General features: G+C 46.8%; 1 protein-coding gene across 1 annotated transcript in view; it reads right to left on the reverse strand.

Moving 5' to 3' along the window:
* The window catches only part of LOC120033056 (xylosyltransferase 1-like), a 126,225-nt gene that overhangs the window by 20,274 nt on the left and 84,292 nt on the right, over positions 1-21,659 (reverse strand). Inside the window, exons 6-8 of the mRNA XM_038979343.1 lie at positions 19,592-19,672; positions 4,147-4,363; positions 3,688-3,864 (exon numbers count right to left, since the gene is read on the reverse strand). Of these exons, the coding sequence (XP_038835271.1) occupies positions 3,688-3,864; positions 4,147-4,363; positions 19,592-19,672 (475 nt within the window). The remainder of the gene's footprint in view (positions 1-3,687; positions 3,865-4,146; positions 4,364-19,591; positions 19,673-21,659) is intronic.

Raw genomic sequence — 21,659 nt, forward strand, 5'->3', positions numbered from 1 at the left:
GAGCGTGTGGGTGAGTGTGTGTTTGTGAGAGAGAGAATATGTGTGTGTGTGAGGGAGTGTCAGAGCGTGTGGGTGAGTGTGTGTTTGTGAGAGAGAGAATGTGTGTGTGTGTGAGGGAGTGTCAGAGCGTGTGGGTGAGTGTGTGTTTGTGAGAGAGAGAATGTGTGTGTGTGAGAGGGAGTGTCAGAGCGTGTGGGTGAGTGTGTGTTTGTGAGAGAGAGAATGTGTGTGTGTGTGAGGGAGTGTCAGAGCGTGTGGGTGAGTGTGTGTTTGTGAGAGAGAGAATGTGTGTGTGTGAGAGGGAGTGTCAGAGCGTGTGGGTGAGTGTGTGTTTGTGAGAGAGAGAGTGTGTGTGTGTGAGAGGGAGTGTCAGAGCGTGTGGGTGAGTGTGTGTTTGTGAGAGAGAGAGTGTGTGTGTGTGAGAGGGAGTGTCAGAGCGTGTGGGTGAGTGTGTGTTTGTGAGAGAGAGAGTGTGTGTGTGAGAGGGAGTGTCAGAGCGTGTGGGTGAGTGTGTGTTTGTGAGAGAGAGAGTGTGTGTGTGTGAGAGGGAGTGTCAGAGCGTGTGGGTGAGTGTGCCTGTAAGTTTGTGTGGGTGATTGGATGCATCCCGTTTCTCGCTAGAAAAACAAGGAGTGTCACGTCCACACTTTAAGAGGCATTTCGCTACTTTGCTTATGGCCCACTGAAATGGTTTTGAATGGCTGTGGGAGGCACTTACTGAAATGGCTTTGAATGGCTGTGGGAGGCACTTACTGAAATGGAAAGGGACTGGTGACGGGACTATAAAAGACAACTTTGGAAGGAGGTGGGAAAAAGATGAATGAAGGCTCATAAGTGCTGATGTCAACAATGGCTAATTGGCGTATGTAAATGAGTTTTCTCTAGAAGATGGCGTGTGCAGTGTTTTCCACTAGCGCCGGCTGTCGGCTATACAACCCATTACAGTCATTTTCAGCCAGGTACTTTTTCCACTTAAATTACTTTTCAATTTGCTAGTCAGAAAAAAGTCTGCCGATCCCTCTCCCGCTAGAATGAACGATATGCATCCTCTAGCCATCTACTGATAGGACAGGCGCCTGTCAGTCACGAAGTGAGCGATGACAGGAAAACACCGCTGGTTTGACAGTCTGCTGTCTGCCCCGCCTCTCGGTACTTGGGTGTGTGTTGTGTGTTCTGTGGTTGCAGTCAAATGTCTTTACACTACAGGTTGGTGGCACCTTCATTGAGTAGAATGGTCTCGTGGTACTTACAGGAACAATAGGTAGGCTAGTAGAGAGAGAGTCTCACACTGGTCCAAAATATGATACAAGAAAACAGATTGAATCGTTTTAAAAGCTATTGATACTTATATGGTATTTTTATATGGTATTTTCAAAATGAATGATATAGTACTATTGATTTAATCAACGTGTTGACAATGGAGAGGTCAACTGCTGCTTTCTGTGTAGGAAAGCCCATGTTTAACACCTGCTTCATTCTTCAATCATACCTCTATTACAGACAGCTGAGAAAATGCCTCTTAAAAGGAAGCTTGTAGCCCGTGGAAAGTCAGCAGACTCTTACAGGATTCTTTAAAGGCTCAGTGAAGGCAAACTGATTCTATGTTATTTATATCAGTGTTATTTCCTGACAGTTGCTGGTTGAAAATACAATCTAGTGTTAGAATGTACCAGAGTCCACCAAAATAGAGCTTGTTCAGCACAAAAAATATCATCTTAATCCCCCTCCCCCCAGCCCTGGGGAGCCTGTCTGGGTACTTTGTCTATTAGGCTGCCTACTCCTTGTGCTTGTGGAAAACACTGTGTGAGTGGGGTGTTAGGATGATGGATGGATGAAGGGTGGAGGATATGACTAATAGTACTCTCTCTGTTTGTCTCTGTCTCTATGTCTTCCTCTATCTCTCTCTACGTCTGCCTCTCTGCCCCTCCGTGTCCCTCTCTCAGTCTCTCCATCTCTCCCTCCATCCCTCTCCCTCCATCCCTCTCTCTTCATCTTTCTCTCCACCCCTCTCTCTCCACCCCTCTCTCTTCATCTCTCTCTCCATCCCTCTCTCTCCACCCCTCTCTCTCCATCCCTCTCTCTCCATCTCTCTCTCCATCCCTCTCTTTTTTCTTGTCTCTCTCCATCTCTCTCACACACACTCTTCATCTATCCCTCTCTCCCCATCCCCTGCTTCACGCTGACGAGGGCAATGGTTGACAGTAGCTCATGAACATTTTGCCCTGCTCCCTCAATCTCCCTCTTTCCCTCCTTCTCCTCTCTTCCTCTATATCTCCATCCCTTGCTTCTTGCTGTGGTTGACAGTAGCTCATGAGAACTCTCTCAGCAGCCTCCGCTGCTTGGCAGACACACAGCCAGTCCTTTCAGTTCCATACACCTCAGACAGGGAGGGGAAACTATTCACCCTCATCTCCTCCCGCTGTACATTCCTAGTGTGAGAGATAATGACGGCCCATTGGGCCCAGACCTGGCAACCCATTGCTTATCTGGCAACCGGTGACATTCTCGCACCAGGGCAGCAACTGTGGAACTTGGCGGCGGTTCTCACGCCCCCTCACACGATTTATTAACCCAACTTCCACAGGTACAGTTCATCAGGTGAGGGAAATCAGAGGGTGGAAAGACGGCGGCGAGGTACACGATCTAGCTATGAAAGGTTCTCTCTGTTGTCTGTAACAGGTGAGACCTTCTCCGCCTCATCTCCTCCGTCCTGTCTTTCTTTCTCTCCTCTTTTTTTTCTTCCTTCTCGCAGATCTGTCCGTTTCTTCACCGAAGCAACACAACACCCCCACAGACTTATTAAGAGGACTCCTCCACACCACACATAACCATTAATAGGGACACTAGACACCCACTCCTATACCACAGATAGAACTAGATACGTGTCCAGTACTGGACACTACACAGTCCTCCTCAGTAAATTCTGAATCATGAGCAGCTTCTAGCCTAAATATAGCCTCTCTGTCAGTCTATACTAGAGCCTACTGAGCGTGGAAAACCCACACTTGATAGGATATTAATTAAGTCCTATTAATACAGTGGACTGACTGGTAGGAGGTAGGAGGTCTGCACTGTGCCCAGTGTGTTCTGTATACTGTAATGAATCACACGCACACACTGTTCCTAGGCATTTTATACTGTAATAATACTGTCAGTGTGCTCCAGTCATGCCAGAATTCCAAGGGAGAGCCAGAGAGTCAGGGTTGGCATTAGGGTTGGCAGCCAACAGGGCCAGACAGTAGACTAGGCAGAGGGCAGCAAGCTGGCATAGAGACTAGTTAGGTCAGCACTATGACTTTGGATGTATTCAAGTGTGTGTGTGAGAGAGAGAGAAAAGTATGCGTGTGTGTGTGTGTGTGTGTGTGTGTGTGTGTGTGTGTGTGTGTGTGTGTGTGTGTGTGTGTGTGTGTGTGTGTGTGTGTGTGTGTGCGTGTGTGTGAGAGAGAGAGAGACATATGTGAAAGAGAGATGTGTGTGTTTATACTGTATTTTTATGTGTGTGTATATGTTTTGTGTGTGTACATGTACGTACATGTGTGCATGTGCGTGTGTGTGTGCGTGTGCGTGTGCGTGTGCGTGTGCGTGTGCGTGTGCGTGTGTGTGTGTGTGTGTGTGCGTGTGCGCGTGCGTGTGCGTGTGCGTGTGCGTGTGCGTGTGTGTGTGTGTGTGTATGATACCATGTCTCACCTGGAAGCGGTGGAAGTCGGCAGGTTTGAAGTCGTTGGGGGAGCAGCCGCACCAGTCCACTATGTGTTTGTACTGACACTTACATCCCAGCTTCCTGTTCCAGTTGGTGATACGCAGGTTGTTGTCCACCATGCTCTCACAGTGAGCACTGTTCTCCAGCACCGTGTGGAAGAACGACTGAGGAGAGAGAGAGGAGAGAGAGGAGAGAGAGAAGAGAGAGAGGAGAGAGAGAGTGGGTGAAGTGTAGTGTAGGCCGAGGAGAGGAGAATGAAGGATGACGTGGACACCTGGAACACTTAACCACAAACATCTCCTGTTCCTCAAACCATCTCCTCCAAGCCCTTACGTAGTGTCCTTAGGACTGCTGTGTGTCGGTGTGTGTGTAGGTGTGTGTGTAGGTGTGCATACCTCAGCGAGCAGAAGTATATAGTTGTATGTGGGTGTGTGTGTGTTTCTTACCTCGGCGGGCAGCAGTGTGTAGGTATAGAAGCGCTTCATGTTGGTGACCAGGTCATCTTGGGAGTTTATAACGTACTCCACGAACGGACGATTGAGCAGGAACCAATCAGAACCGCCGTCCACAGAAATGCCTTCTGGGATTTTGCGGTCGCCAAGTCGCCACATGTGGGTGTCGCACTCAAAGAAAAGCCGGTCCAGACCTTGTTTGCGGATAAACCTGGTTGACCAAAAAAACACATGGTTAAACCTATAGCGACCACAAACACACAACCACACAAACATGGTTAAACCTATAGCGACCACAAACACACAACCACATAAACATGGTTAAACCTATAGCGACCACAAACACACAACCACACAAACATGGTTAAACCTATAGCGACCACAAACACAAAACCACACAAACATGGTTAAACCTACAGCGACCACAAACACACAACCACACAAACATGGTTAAACCTATAGCGACCACAAACACACAACCACACAAACATGGTTAAACCTATAGCGACCACAAACATGGTTAAACCTATAGCGACCACAAACACACAACCACACAAACATGGTTAAACCTACAGCGACCACAAACACACAACCACACAAACATGGTTAAACCTATAGCGACCACAAACACACAACCACACAAACATGGTTAAACCTACAGCGACCACAAACACACAACCACACAAACATGGTTAAACCTATAGCGACCACAAACACACAACCACACAAACATGGTTAAACCTATAGTGACCACAAACACACAACCACACAAACATGGTTAAACCTATAGCGACCACAAACAGACAACCACACAAACATGGTTAAACCTACAGCGACCACAAACACACAACCACACAAACATGGTTAAACCTATAGCGACCACAAACATGGTTAAACCTATAGCGACCACAAACATGGTTAAACCTATAGCGACCACAAACAGACAACCACACAAACATGGTTAAACCTACAGCGACCACAAACACAACCACACAAACATGGTTAAACCTATAGCGACCACAAACACACAACCACACAAACATGGTTAAACCTATAGCGACCACAATCACACAACCACACAAACATGGTTAAACCTATAGCGACCACAAACACACAACCACACAAACATGGTTAAACCTACAGCGACCACAAACACACAACCACACAAACATGGTTAAACCTATAGCGACCACAAACACACAACCACACAAACATGGTTAAACCTATAGCGACCACAAACACACAACCACACAAACATGGTTAAACCTACAGCGACCACAAACACACAACCACACAAACATGGTTAAACCTATAGCGACCACAAACAGACAACCACACAAACATGGTTAAACCTACAGCGACCACAAACACACAACCACACAAACATGGTTAAACCTATAGCGACCACAAACACACAACCACACAAACATGGTTAAACCTATAGCGACCACAAACATGGTTAAACTTATAGCGACCACAAACATGGTTAAACCTACAGCGACCACAAACACACAACCACACAAACATGGTTAAACCTATAGCGACCACAAACACACAACCACACAAACATGGTTAAACCTATAGCGACCACAAACACAACCACACAAACATGGTTAAACCTACAGCGACCACAAACACAACCACACAAACATGGTTAAACCTACAGCGACCACAAACACACAACCACACAAACATGGTTAAACCTACAGCGACCACAAACACACAACCACACAAACATGGTTAAACCTACAGCGACCGCAAACACACAACCACACAAACATGGTTAAACCTATAGCGACCACAAACACACAACCACACAAACATGGTTAAACCTACAGCGACCACAAACACACAACCACACAAACATGGTTAAACCTATAGCGACCACAAACACACAACCACACAAACATGGTTAAACCTATAGCGACCACAAACACACAACCACACAAACATGGTTAAACCTATAGCGACCACAAACACAACCACACAAACATGGTTAAACCTATAGCGACCACAAACACACAACCACACAAACATGGTTAAACCTATAGCGACCACAAACACACAACCACACAAACATGGTTAAACCTACAGCGACCACAAACACACAACCACACAAACATGGTTAAACCTATAGCGACCACAAACATGGTTAAACCTATAGCGACCACAAACATGGTTAAACCTATAGCGACCACAAACAGACAACCACACAAACATGGTTAAACCTACAGCGACCACAAACAGACAACCACACAAACATGGTTAAACCTATAGCGACCACAAACACACAACCACACAAACATGGTTAAACCTATAGCGACCACAAACACACAACCACACAAACATGGTTAAACCTATAGCGACCACAAACACACAACCACACAAACATGGTTAAACCTATAGCGACCACAAACATGGTTAAACCTATAGCGACCACAAACATGGTTAAACCTATAGCGACCACAAACACAACCACACAAACATGGTTAAACCTACAGCGACCACAAACACACAACCACACAAACATGGTTAAACCTATAGCGACCACAAACACACAACCACACAAACATGGTTAAACCTATAGCGACCACAAACATGGTTAAACCTATAGCGACCACAAACACAACCACACAAACATGGTTAAACCTACAGCGACCACAAACATGGTTAAACCTACAGCGACCACAAACACACAACCACACAAACATGGTTAAACCTATAGTGACCACAAACACACAACCACACAAACATGGTTAAACCTACAGCGACCACAAACACACAACCACACAAACATGGTTAAACCTATAGTGACCACAAACACACAACCACACAAACATGGTTAAACCTATAGCGACCACAAACATGGTTAAACCTACAGCGACCACAAACACACAACCACACAAACATGGTTAAACCTATAGTGACCACAAACACACAACCACACAAACATGGTTAAACCTACAGCGACCACAAACACACAACCACACAAACATGGTTAAACCTATAGCGACCACAAACACACAACCACACAAACATGGTTAAACCTACAGCGACCACAAACACACTACCACACAAACATGGTTAAACCTATAGCGACCACAAACACAACCACACAAACATGGTTAAACCTACAGCGACCACAAACACACTACCACACAAACATGGTTAAACCTATAGCGACCACAAACACAACCACACAAACATGGTTAAACCTACAGCGACCACAAACACACTACCACACAAACATGGTTAAACCTATAGCGACCACAAACATGGTTAAACCTATAGCGACCACAAACATGGTTAAACCTATAGCGACCACAAACATGGTTAAACCTATAGCGACCACAAACATGGTTAAACCTATAGCGACCACAAACACACAACCACACAAACATGGTTAAGTTGGTTTCTTTTACACAAAACCACTAACTTGATTTGATTTATATAAACGTATGTTACACTCAACTATATACACTTATTGTTGCTTAATTTGTCCTTTATTTAACCTTTTTCCAGAGACTGGGAGAAAACAAGGGCAAAAAATGTTTTTATAATCTAACCTATCACTGCTGCTGTTTACAGAAATGCATACAAACTGAACAAAACATGTGGTGACATGTTTATCAACACTTACAAACAAAGTTCCATATAGCCTAGTGGTTAGTATATGTTCTGCTTGGAAAACATGATTGTATGTTCAATGTTCACCAATTTCCCTTCACGGTGTACACTCAGTATACCCTCCTAGTAGCTTTGAGAGAGCATAGGGAGAGAATAACATCCTATACATGTTTCCCTCACACTAACAACGTGTGACTCATGTGAAGCACCAAGTGTTGCAGTAGGTGTCAAGTTCAGGTCAAACGGACTGTTTCCCTAAGTCCTTGAAGGTCTTAAAGCCAGCTGCTATCCACCACAGAAACAAACTTGTATAGTCTGTATACATCACCATTTGATTCCTATAGAAACAGCTACAGTGGGAAGGAAAAGTGTGGGAAGGAAAAGTATGTGAACCCTTTGGAATTATCTGTATTTCTGCATAAATTGGTCATCAAATTTGATCTGATCTTCATCTGAGTCACAACAATAGACAAACATAGTGTGCTTAAACTAATAACACACAAATTATTGTATTTTTCTTGTCTATATTGAATACATAATTTAAACATACACAGCGTAGGTTGGAAAAAGTATGTGAACCCCTAGGCTAATGACTTCTCCAAAAGCTAATTGGAGTCAGGAGTCAGCTAGCCTGTCACGTTCCTGACCTGGTTTCTGTTATTTTTGTATGTGTTTAGTTGGTCAGGACGTGAGTTGGGGTGGGCATTCTATGTTTTGTGTATCTATGTTAAGTGTCAGTGTTAATTGACCTTGTATGGCTCTCAATCAGAGGCAGGTGGTTTACGTTTTCCTCTGATTGAGAACCATATATAGGTAGGTTGTTTCACATTGTTTGTTTGTGGGTGATTGTCTTCCGTGTCTGTGTCTGCGCACCACACGGGACTGTTTCGGTTTGTTCGTTCGTTAGTTGTAGTCTGTACCTGTTCGTGCGTTCTTCATGTTATATGTAAGTTCTCATGTTTTAGGTCAGTCTACGTCGTTATTTGTTTTGTAGTTTATTCAAGTGTTTTTTCGTGTTTTCGTTTTCGTCTGTAAATAAATCATTATGTATTCACAACCCGCTGCATTTTGGTCCTCCGATCCTTCTCTTGTCACGACTTCAACCGAGGCAGGCTCTCCTTCCCGTTCGGGTGGCGCTCGGCGGTCGTCGTCACCGGCCTACTAGCTGCCACTGACTCTTTTTCCTCCCCCTCCTTATGTGTTTATTTGTATCACCTGTGTTCAGTTAATTGTTAATTAGTGTGGCTTTATTAGTCAGCCAGCCCGTACGCTTCTTTGTGCGGGATTGTTTCATTGTGGCTTTTGGATTTCGGGAGTGGATGTTATTATTGTGGACTGGGTTTGTTTATCGTGTCGTTGGACCGTTGTGTGTGACACCCAGTACGTCCGTGTTGGACATTGTGTTTGCAAGTTGAGTATTAAAAGACTCAACATATTGAAGCTCTGCTGTTCCTGCATCTGACTTCGCACCTCCCGACACTCAGAGCGTTACAGAATCCCGCACCAGAAAATGGAGTCAGCAGGAGCAGCAGCCAACCCTCTCCCATCGATGGAGGAACGGGTTCTCCACCACACCACCGTCCTCCATCGGATCGGATCAGCCATGGACCAGATGATGGAGAGAATGGAGCGATGGGAGAGGAGTGGGCTCCTCTCTCCACCTTCGGCTCCCCTTCCTCAGGACTCTCCATCCCCCGGCTCCAGCGCGCTCCGTCTTACGCTCCCGAGGGATTATGATGGAGCGGCGGCAGGGTGCCAGGGGTTCTTACTCCAGCTGGAGCTATACCTGGCCACTGTTCGCCCCACTCCCTCGGGAGCGGAGAGGGTGAGTGTCCTCGTCTCCTGCCTAACGGGTCGTGCTCTGGAGTGGGCCAACGCAGTCTGGAATGGCCCGGACTCAGCGAAGGAGCACTACCCGGAGTTTACCCGTCGTTTTCGTGTCGTGTTTGACCACCCCCCAGAGGGCCGAGCGGCGGGTGAGAGACTATTTCATCTCAGGCAGGAGAAGAGGAGCGCACAGGATTTCGCGCTGGAGTTCCGGACCTTGGCCGCGGGATCAGGGTGGAACGACAGGGCCCTTATTGACCACTACCGGTGTAGTCTCCGGGAGGACGTCTGCAGGGAGCTAGCGTGTCGAGACATCGCTCTGTCTTTAGATGAGCTTATCGACATGTCCATCCGACTGGACAATCTGCTGGCTGCCCGCGGGCGTTCGGAGAGGGTCCTGTGCGTTCCACCACCCAGCGCCCCGGCTCCCATCCCGATGGAGTTGGGAGGGGCCGCGCCTAGGGGTATCGGAGGAGGAGGCCTCCCCTGCACCAGCTGTGGTCGGAGAGGACACACGGCCGATCGGTGCTGGGGGGGTCTGTCTGGGAGTCGAGATGTCAGGCGGAACGCTTCTCGATCACCCCAGGTGAGTCAGCACCAAACTCACTCAGAACCCCCTGTCGGTCACATGTTTGTCTCAATTTTTTTCCTTGATTTTTTCCCCTCTTCCCAGCATAGGGCACTAGTCGATTCAGGTGCAGCTGGGAACTTTATGGATCGCGGACTCGCCCGAGAGTTGGGCGTTCCGCTTGTGCCGATAGATTCTCCCTTTCCCGTGCACTCCCTAGATAGCCGGCCATTAGGGTCAGGGGTGGTCAGGGAGGCCACAGTTCCCCTGGACATGGTGACGCAGGGGAATCATAGGGAACGTATCAGTCTCTTTATTATTGATTTGCCTGCGTTTCCAGTGGTGCTGGGTATTCCCTGGTTGGCCCGGCACAATCCCAGTATTTCGTGGAGACAGGGGGTTCTCCAGGGGTGGTCAGAGGAGTGTTCTGGAAGGTGTCTGGGAGTTTCCATTGGTGCCACGTCGGTGGAGAGTCCAGACCAGGGTTCCACGGTGCGCATTCCCCCCGAGTATGCCGATTTGGCAATCGCTTTCTGTAAAAAGAAAGCGACGAAATTACTACCACATCGACCGGGTAGGGATTGTGCGATAGATCTCCAGGTTAACGCTGCGCTTCCCAAGAGTCACGTGTACCCTTTGTCCCAAGAGGAGACGTTGGCTATGGAGACATATGTCGCGGAGTCTCTGGGACAGGGGTACATTCGGCCCTCCATCTCACCCGTCTCCTCGAGTTTCTTTTTTGTGAAGAAGAAGGAGGGAGGTTTGCGTCCGTGTATTGATTATAGAGGTCTAAATGCCATCACAGTGGGGTTTAGTTACCCACTACCTCTCATCGCTTCGGCGGTGGAATCATTTCACGGAGCGCAGTTCTTTACAAAACTGGACCTCAGGAGCGCGTACAGTCTGGTGCGTATTCGGAAAGGAGACGAGTGGAAAACCGCATTTAGTACCACATCGGGCCACTATGAGTACTGCGTCATGCCGTATGGGTTAAAGAATGCTCCAGCTGTTTTCCAATCCTTTGTAGACGACATTCTCAGGGACCTGCACGTGCAGGGGGTAGTTGTGTATATCGATGACATTCTGATCTACTCAACTACTCAAGCCGCGCATGTATCTCTGGTGCGCAAAGTGCTTGGCAGACTGCTGGAGCATGACCTATACGTCAAGGCTGAGAAGTGTGTGTTCTCCAAACAAGCCGTCTCCTTCCTGGGTTATCGCATTTCCACCTCGGGGGTGGTGGTGGAGAGTGACCGCATAAAGGCCGTGCGTAATTGGCCGACTCCAACCACGGTGAAAGAGGTGCAGCGGTTTTTGGGTTTTGCCAACTACTACCGGAGATTTATCCGGGGTTTTGGTCAGGTAGCGGCTCCCATTACCTCACTGCTAAAGGGGGGCCCGGTGCGGTTGCGGTGGTCAGCGGCGGCGGACGGAGCTTTCAACAGGTTGAAGGCTCTGTTCACGGATGCTCCCGTGTTGGCGCATCCGGATCCCTCTTTAGCATTCATAGTGGAGGTGGACGCGTCCGAGGCTGGGGTGGGTGCCGTGCTATCACAGCGCTCGGGTACGCCACCAAAACTCCGCCCCTGCGCTTTCTTCTCTAGTAAGCTCAGTGCAGCGGAGCGTAACTATGATGTGGGGGATCGGGAGTTGTTAGCGGTGGTCAGGGCTCTGAAGGTGTGGAGACACTGGCTTGAGGGGGCTAAGCACCCTTTTCTCATCTGGACCGACCACCAGAATCTGGAGTATATTCGGGCAGCTCGGAGACTGAACCCGCGTCAGGCAAGGTGGGCCATGTTTTTCACCCGGTTTAGGTTCACGTTGTCCTACAGACCCGGTTCCCAAAACGTAAAGGCTGACGCACTGTCTCGCCTTTACGACACGGAGGATAGGACCACCGAGCCCACTCCCATCATCCCCGCCTCGAGGCTGATAGCGCCAGTGGTATGGGAGGTGGACTCGGACATCGAGCGGGCGTTACGGGCGGAACCCGCGCCTCCTCAGTGCCCGGCGGGCCGTAAGTACGTACCGCTTGGTGTTCGGGACCGACTGATTCGGTGGGCTCATGTCCTACCCTCCTCGGGTCACCCTGGGGTGACGAGGACAGTGGGGAGCCTTCGGGGAAGGTATTGGTGGCCTACCTTAGCTCGGGACGTTAGGGTTTATGTCTCCTCCTGTTCGGTATGCGCTCAGAGTAAGGCTCCTAGGCACCTTCCTAGAGGGAAGTTGCAACCCCTCCCCGTTCCACAACGGCCATGGTCTCATCTGTCCGTGGACTTCCTGACCGATCTTCCCCCTTCTCAGGGAAACACTACGGTTCTGGTAATTGTGGATCGGTTTTCTAAGTCCTGCCGTCTCCTCCCGTTGCCCGGTATCCCTACTGCCCTACAGACTGCGGAGGCCTTATTCACTCACGTCTTCCGGCACTACGGGGTGCCGGAGGACATCGTTTCTGATCGGGGCCCCCAGTTCACGTCCCGAGTATGGAGGGCGTTCATGGAGCGTCTGGGGGTCACGGTCAGCTTGACTTCCGGTTTTCACCCCGAGAGTAATGGGCAGGTGGAGAGAGTGAACCAGGAGGTGGGTAGGTTTCTGCGGTCCTATTGCCAGGACCGGCCAGGGGAGTGGGCGAGATACATTCCCTGGGCCGAGATGGCCCAGAACTCACTACGCCACTCCTCTACTAATGTGTCCCCCTTTCAGTGTGTGTTGGGGTACCAGCCGGTCCTGGCACCATGGCATCCGAGCCAGACCGAGGCTCCTGCGGTGGAGGAGTGGGTACAGCGCTCCAAAGAGACCTGGAGGGCCGTCCAGGAGTCCCTTCAACAAGCTACTAGGAGGCAGAAGAGGAGCGCTGACCGCCACCGCAGTGAGGCTCCCGTGTTTGTACCGGGGGAAAGGGTCTGGCTCTCGACCCGAAACCTACCCCTCCGCTTGCCCTGCCGGAAGCTGAGGCCGCAGTGTGTAGGGCCCTTCAAAGTCCTGAGGAGAATAAACGAGGTGTGTTATCGATTAAAACTCCCTTCCTATTATCGTATTAACCCCTCGTTTCATGTGTCTCTCCTCAGGCCGGTGGTAGCTGGTCCCCTGCAGGACGGTGAGGTGCCGGAGGTCCCTCCCCCCCCTCTGGACATCGAGGGGTCCCCGGCGTACACGATACGGGCCATTCTGGACTCGAGACGCCGGGTGAGGGGCCTGCAGTACCTCGTGGACTGGGAGGGGTACGGTCCGGAGGAGAGGTGCTGGGTACCGGTGGAGGACATTTTGGATCCATCTATGTTAAGGGATTTCCATCGCCTCCATCCGGATCGCCCCGCGCCTCGTCCTCCGGGTCGACCTCGAGGCCGGTGTCGGCGCGCTGCGGGAGCCGCGCGTCAGAGGGGGGGTACTGTCACGACTTCAACCGAGGCAGGCTCTCCTTCCCGTTCGGGTGGCGCTCGGCGGTCGTCGTCACCGGCCTACTAGCTGCCACTGACTCTTTTTCCTCCCCCTCCTTATGTGTTTATTTGTATCACCTGTGTTCAGTTAATTGTTAATTAGTGTGGCTTTATTAGTCAGCCAGCCCGTACGCTTCTTTGTGCGGGATTGTTTCATTGTGGCTTTTGGATTTCGGGAGTGGATGTTATTATTGTGGACTGGGTTTGTTTATCGTGTCGTTGGACCGTTGTGTGTGACACCCAGTACGTCCGTGTTGGACATTGTGTTTGCAAGTTGAGTATTAAAAGACTCAACATATTGAAGCTCTGCTGTTCCTGCGTCTGACTTCGCACCTCCCGACACTCAGAGCGTTACATCTCTCCTCTCCTCGTCCGAGGAGGAGGAAGAACTAGACAATCGTTACATAGCCTGGAGTCCAATCAATGAGACGAGATTGGAGATGTTGGTTAGAGCTGCCCTGCCCTATAAAAAACACTCACAAAATTTGAGTTTGCTATTCACAAGAAGCATTGCCTGATGTGAACCATGCCTCGAACTAAAGATATCTCAGAAGACCTAAGATTAATAATTGTTGACTTGCATAAAGCTGGAAAGGGTTACAAAAGTATCTCTAAAAGCCTTGATGTTCATCAGACCATGATAAGACAAATTGTTTATAAATTGAGAAGGTTCTGCACTGTTGCTACTCTCCCTAAGAGTGGCCGTACTGCAAAGATGACTGCAAGAGCACAGTGCAGAATACTCAATGAGGTTAAGAAGAATCCTAGAGTGTCCGCTATAGACTTACAGAAATCTCTGGAACATGCTAACATCTCTGTTGACGAGTCTACGATACATAAAACACTAAACAAGAATGGTGTTCATGGGAGGACACCACGGAAGAAGCCACTGCTGTCCAAAGAAAACATTGTTGCACGTCTGAAGTTTGCAAAAGTGCACCTGGATGTTCCACAGCGCTTCTGGCAAAATATTCTGTGGACAGATGAAACTACAGTTGAGTTGTTTGGAAGGAACACACAACACTATGTGTGGAGAAAAAAAAGCACAGCACACCAACATCAAAACCTCATCCCAACTGTAAAGTATAGTGGAGTATCATGGTTTGGGGCTGCTTTGCTGCCTCAGGGCCTGGACAGCTTGCTATCATCGACAGAAAAATGAATTCCCAAGTTTATCAAGACATTTTGCAGGAGAATGTTAGGCTATCTGTCCGCCAATCGCAACAGAAGTTGGGTGATGCAACAGGACAACGACCCAAAACACAGAAGTAAATCCACAACAGAAGTGTTTCAACAGATGAAAATACGCCTTCTAGAGTGGCCCAGTCAGTCCTGACCTCAACTCTGTCAGGGTACTGACACAGAACCCCTCCACTGGTTTCTTGGGCTCAGTGCTAGTAAATGATGCTCAACCTGTCTTCATCATAAGGGAGGTTTCTGAGTCAAAGGTGGACAAGGTGATTAGCTCACTAAAGAACTCTAAAGCCAAAGATGTGTTTGGGATGGACTCTACCTTTCTTAAAAACTACAAAGAGTCACTCATTGGCCCCATTACTAAGGTCACCAACACATCTATTGGTCTCGGGGTGTTTCCAAGGGTATGGAAGTCGGCCATAATAACGGCCATCTTTAAATCAGGCGACCCTGCTGACGTGAGTAACTACAGGCCCATTAGTATACTACCTGTGGTGTCAAAGGTTGTTGAAAAGTGTGTAGCAGAACAACTGATTGCCCACCTCAACAACAGCCCCTTCACATTACATTCCATGCAGTTTGGCTTCAGAGCGAAACACTCCACAGAAACGGCCAACTGCTTTCTTCTGGAAAATGTGAAGTCCAAGATGGACAAAGGGGGCGTTGTTGGGGCTGTGTTTCTGGACCTAAGGAAGGCTTTTGATACTGTTAACCATGAGATTCTCATCACAAAATTGTCCAAGTTCAACTTTTCCCCCGATGCCTTGAGATGGATGAAATCATACCTTGAAGGCAGAACTCAGTGTGTCAGAGTGAGCAATGAGCTGTCGCCCACTCTTAGCTATGATGTGGGTGTGCCCCAAGGGTCAATACTGGGGCCCCTCCTGTTCAGCCTGTACATTAATGATCTGCCTTCTGTCTGTACTGGGTCTGAAGTTCAAATGTATGCAGATGATACAGTGATATATGTGCATGCAAAGAGCAAACAACAAGCTGCACAAGAACTCACTACTGTAATGGTCCAGGTTACAAAGTGGCTCAGTGACTCGTGTTTGCATCTCAATGTGAAAAAAACTGTTTGCATGTTCTTCACAAAGAGGGCAACAGATGCTACTGAGCCAGATGTCTATGTGTCAGGGGAGAAGCTCCAGGTGGTATCTGATTTTAAGTACCTTGGCATCATACTTGATTTCAACCTCTCTTTTAAAAAGCATGTGAAAAAGGTAATTCAAATAACCAAATTCAACCTAGCTAATTTCCGATTTATACGAAATTGTTTGACTACAGAGGTAGCAAAACTGTACTTCAAATCTATGATACTCCCCCACTTAACATACTGCTTGACTAGTTGGGCCCAAGCTTACTGTACAACAGTAAGACCTATTCAGTCTGTCTACAAACAGGCTCTCAAAGTGCTTGATAGGAAGCCCAATAGCCATCATCACTGTCACATCCTCAGAAAGCATGAGCTCCTGAGTTGGGAAAATCTTGTGCAATACACCGACGCATGTCTTGTATTCAAGATCCTAAATGGCTTGGCTCCCCCTCCACTCAGTATTTTTGTTAAACAGAAAACCCAAACATATGGCAGCAGATCTACAAGGTCTGCCATGAGAGGTGACTGTATAGTTCCCCTAAGGAAAAGCACCTTTAGTAAATCCGCTTTCTCTGTGAGAGCTTCCCATGTCTGGAATACACTGCCATCAGACACACATAACTGCACCACATATCACACTTTCACAAAATGCTTGAAGACATGGCTAAAGGTCAATCAGATTTGTGAACATGGTCCCTAGCTGTGTGTTGCCGCTTTCCATGTCTGTTGTCTGTAACTTGTGAGGTGTGGAAACACTTTGTTGCTTTTATGAATTTTGTCTTGCTGCTTTTTGTTCTATGTTGCTCTGTCTGTATGCTACGTCTTGCTTGTCCTATGTTGCTATGTCTGTATGCTATGTCTTGTTCTATGTTGCTATTGTCTATATTGTAATTGTTTTTAATAACCTGCCCAGGGACTGCGGTTGAAAATTAGCCGGCTGGCTAAAACCGGCACTTTTACTGAAACGTTGATTAATGTGCACTGTCCCTGTAAAAATAAACTCAAACTCAAACTCAACCTGATTGAGATGCTGTGGCATGACCTCAAGAGAGCAGTTCACACCAGGCAATCCAAGAATATTGCTGAACTGAAACAGTTTTGTAAAGAGGAATGGTTCAAAATTCAACTACAGAAAAAGTTTGGTTGAGGTTCTTGCTGCCAAAGGAGGGTCAACCAGTTATTAAATCCAAGGGTTCACATACTTTTTCGACCCTGCACTGTGAATGTTTACACAGTGTGTTCAATAAAGACATGACAATGTATAATTGTTTGTGTGTTATTAGTTTAAACAGACTGTTTGTCTATTGTTGTGAACTAGATGAAGATCAGATCAAATTTTATGACCAATTTATGCAGAAATACAGGTATTTCCAAAGGGTTCACATGCTTTTTCTTGCCACTGTATATAGGAACAACCTTAATTAATCCACTATCCATCCTATCTCATGCCAGTAGTGGTTTTCTTCAGTCAAGCCTGTCTAACTCCTGGCACACACACATACACACACACATACACACACACATACACACGCCATGGCACACACACAGACACACACCATGGCACAGCACGACAGGCAGCCAGATTGTGATTGGTGTCAGTGTGTGTGTGTGTGTGTGTGTGTGTGTGTGTGTGTGTGTGTGTGTGTGTGTGTGTGTGTGTGTGTGTGTGTGTGTGTGTGTGTGTGTGTACCAGTGATTGGCATGTCATTAAGTAGCGTGATAGGGCATGGAGCGGGGCGGGGGCAGGGCTGGCAGGCAGCACCTCGCAACGGCAACAAGGGAAGGTTAATTAATAAAGCTACAGATGGAGCCTAATTGGATTATGACTCAGTCACCGAGCTGGGGCAAGGAGAATGTGTGTGTGTGTGTGTGTGTGTGTGACAGTGGAGGCTCCTCAGAGGAGGAAAGGGAGGACATCCTCCTCAGTGAATGTACTTTTTTTAAATAGTGAAATATTAAAAGTGATCCTTTTAAGATAAAACTATACTAAATATATTCACACGTCACCAAATAATTTATTAAAACACGCTGTTTTGCAATGAAGGTTTACAGTAGCCTCAACAGCACTCTGTAGGGTAGCACCACGGTGTAGCCAGAGGACAGCTAGCTTCCGTCCTCCTCTTGGTACATTGACTTCAATACAAAACCTAGGAGGCTCATGGTTATCACCCCCTTCCATAGACACATTACTTATGACAACTTCCGGAGGACGTCCTCCAACTTATCAGAGCTCTTGCAGCATGAACTGATGTGTTGTCCACTCATTTAAAGGATCAGAGAATGAATCTAGTACTGAACACATAGGCTACAGCTAGCTAGCACTGCAGTGCATAAAATGTGGTGAGTAGTTGACTCAAAGAGAGAAAGACAATATTTGAACAGTTTTGAACAAATTGATTTCTTCAAAAATGAAGGAGAAGCAAGAAAGAGAGAGCTAGCTATATTTCATTGTGTTTATTTCACTTTCACTTAGACAATCTTTGCTAGCGAATGCAGCTAGCTAGTTTAGCCAACTCAAACACCCGGCTCAAACAGAAAGGGATATCATGTTAGCCAGCTGGCTATGGCTATCCAACACTGGAACTTTTCCAAGTCAAGGTAAGCTTTTGGTTTTATTAATTTATTGCCACCGGGGCCTCCGGTGTAACTGCTAACCTGTTTGCTGACTGTACACACAGTACTGCATGATTGTAGCGGGTTTACTAACGTGTTAGTTCTAGTAGCTATTTTGACTACGTTATGACGTTAGCTAAAATGGTGACAACAATGTAGGCTGTGTTTAACGGTTATGATATGAAGGTTTGGCTTGGAAAGGTTTTTTCGCCTGGTCACAACCAGTGTGATGCACTGAAGTCCACAAGCAAAGGGAACAGGTGAGAGGAGGAGAGCGTGTAGATACAAGAAGGAAGTGATCATGCTGTTTGCATGTGGCTGCTATGAAAGTGAAGCGAGTCTGTTGAAAAACGTTACCTGAATTTTTCCAATAGAAAATCTTGTTTGCAACCGTTGGACTAATGATTACACCCTAGATCAGCTAGATGCAGGCACGAATGTGCAAGGCGGTATTGAATGTGTCACTGTCTGTCGCCTTGACTACTCAAATTTCTCTCTCGACCTGTCCCTCACTCTCCAAGAGTGTGCAAAGCGGTCATCAAGGCAAAGGGTGGCTACTTGAAGAATCTCAAATATAAAATATATTTTGATATGTTTAACACTGTTTTGGTTACTACATGATTCCATATGTGTTATTTCATAGTTTTGATGTCTTCACTATTATTCTACAATGTAGAAAATAGTACAAATAAAGAAAAACCCTGGAATGAGTAAGTGTGTCCAAACTTATGACTGGTACTGTACGTTGCAAACTTTCATTCATAGGCTAGGTTGTAGCAACCTCATGATGGGTATAGGGGCAATTCGTGTATAATTTAGTAACCTAAACCTATCAATGTTACATTGAACTGGGTGAATGGAATATAAATGACAGTCATCCAATATGCTGTAATAGAAATAAGGACGTGCTCATGAAAAATGTATTGTTCTCCCTCATCTTAAACGGCACCGACCGCCACTGGTAGAATACGAATAAGTGAACGTGTTTTAATGTGTCTGTATCATGCTAGTGTGTGTGTGTGCGTGCACCTGTATGTGAGTGTGTATTTATCAGTGCGTGTGCTTGTTAGATCTCACCTGGCGTTGTCTCTGCCGTGGGACTTGATGAAGTTCATGTCTCTGTACTTGGACAGGAAGGCGACCAGCTGGCTGTTGGTTCTGTTAACGACAACCAGGAAGAGATTATTAGAAACCAACCAATCAGTGGAAATGACAGCCAGGAAGATCATAATTACCACCCAATCAAAGAGAGAGAGGTAGAAACCATATGCCATATGATAGTGCAATACAACAGCTTTTTCCTGTCATCACTTTTCAAGGGTTGTCAAGGATACAAAGGGATAGTTGTTAAAGGGGAAGTTCTCTATAAAACCCAAGTATGCCAGCCATTTTCATGGACTCTCACTCATACAACCGCCACTCACTTTTATGCTCAGTTTGATTTTGGGGTGAACTATTGCTTTAACGGAACATTTGATCATTTATTATTTAACTATCCACTATGATCAGGGCCCAGGGTTTTCCAGGACAGTTGGTCAGGAAAACGACTAACCCTAAGTACAAAGACAGTAAACATAACATCCATTTAACAGTTGGCTCAATAACCAACCCCACAGGCACTATACAATACAGCAGCTCAGTGGAGTCAAACCCTTTCTATGCAGTCCAGCCAGGCTAAAAGCTTCTCCTCTGCAGTGCAAGCCATCATTGCCACAGTCAAAGGTATTCTCAACAATACAGATGTCTGCAGGGTGTAAAGCAGGGTAGGGGGAGGCTGTCTGGGCCTTTAGGTGACAGCTCAGTGTGCCTGTCTAAAAGAGCCTAAACTGAAGGGAGGCTGAAGGGATGCATATTAATGCCATTTACTGATGAAGGAGCAATTTCACAGCCCCAAGGCTTTACTTAGCAGATGTAGTGGAACACACACGCACGCACGCACACAAACACATACTGATGTTGTGTAGCAGAACACACGCACACACGCACACACGCACGCACACACGCACACACGCACACACACACACACACACACAGAGCATAGCACAGCGGGGGAAATCCAGGTCACAGCATAGATTTGCCAGAGTTGTGCCATTGTGCCTGAGTGGTCACACAGTCTGTCCAGTGGGTCTGGTTGGTTTGCTGACTGACTGTATGCCCCCAGGGTGCACTCTCTGTCTCTGTCACTATCTGTCTGGCTGGATGGCATTCACACACACTGACACCATAGCCAGTACCACAGAATTACCAGCCAAGCCCATATCACAGCCTTGCAGTCACCCTTATACCAGCACCATAAAAACACACTGCTACCCTGTTGGCATATGCCCTAATTGCACACTCTTAGCCAAATATACTTTACTATACTGTACTATACTGTGCATGTACTGTACTATAATGTACTATACTGTAATATACTGCACCTATACTGTACTGTAATATGCTTTACTATACTGTAATGTACTGTGCTATACTGTACCTATACTGTACTATACAGTAATATACTGTAATGTACTGTACTATACTGTACTGTACTATACTGTACAGTACCTATACTGTACTATACTGTACTGTAATGTATTGTACTATACTGTACCTATACTGTACTGTACTATACTGTACAGTACCTATACTGTACTGTGCTGTAGTATACTGTACCTATACTGTACTATACTGTACTGTACTATACAGTAATATACTGTACTATACTGTACGGTACCTATACTGTACTACACTGTACTATACTGTACTGTACTATACGGTACCTATACTGTACTATACAGTAATATACTGTAATGTACTATACTGTGCTATACTGTACTATACTGTACTATTGTGCTCTTACCACACTTGAATAGTTGACAAGTCCATATCACAAGTTATTTCTGAAACAAAGTTATGCATATACTTTTGGGTGGGTTACAACTTACAACTGACCAAAAGAGGGCGAGAGAGAGTCTATACTACATACCTATAGCGAGTCTTGTCAACATGTATACGGTTCCTAAAATCAACTGGATAGTCTTTAGTAAAACAGACGGATAGTCTTTAATCAGCTGGATAGCCTTTAGTAAAGCAGCTGGATATTCTTTAGTAAAGCAGATGGACAGTATTTAGTAAAGCAGCTGGATATTCTTTAGTAAAACAG

This window comes from Salvelinus namaycush, chromosome 39 (assembly GCF_016432855.1).
Source record: "Salvelinus namaycush isolate Seneca chromosome 39, SaNama_1.0, whole genome shotgun sequence".
Taxonomy (NCBI): Eukaryota; Metazoa; Chordata; class Actinopteri; order Salmoniformes; family Salmonidae; genus Salvelinus; species Salvelinus namaycush.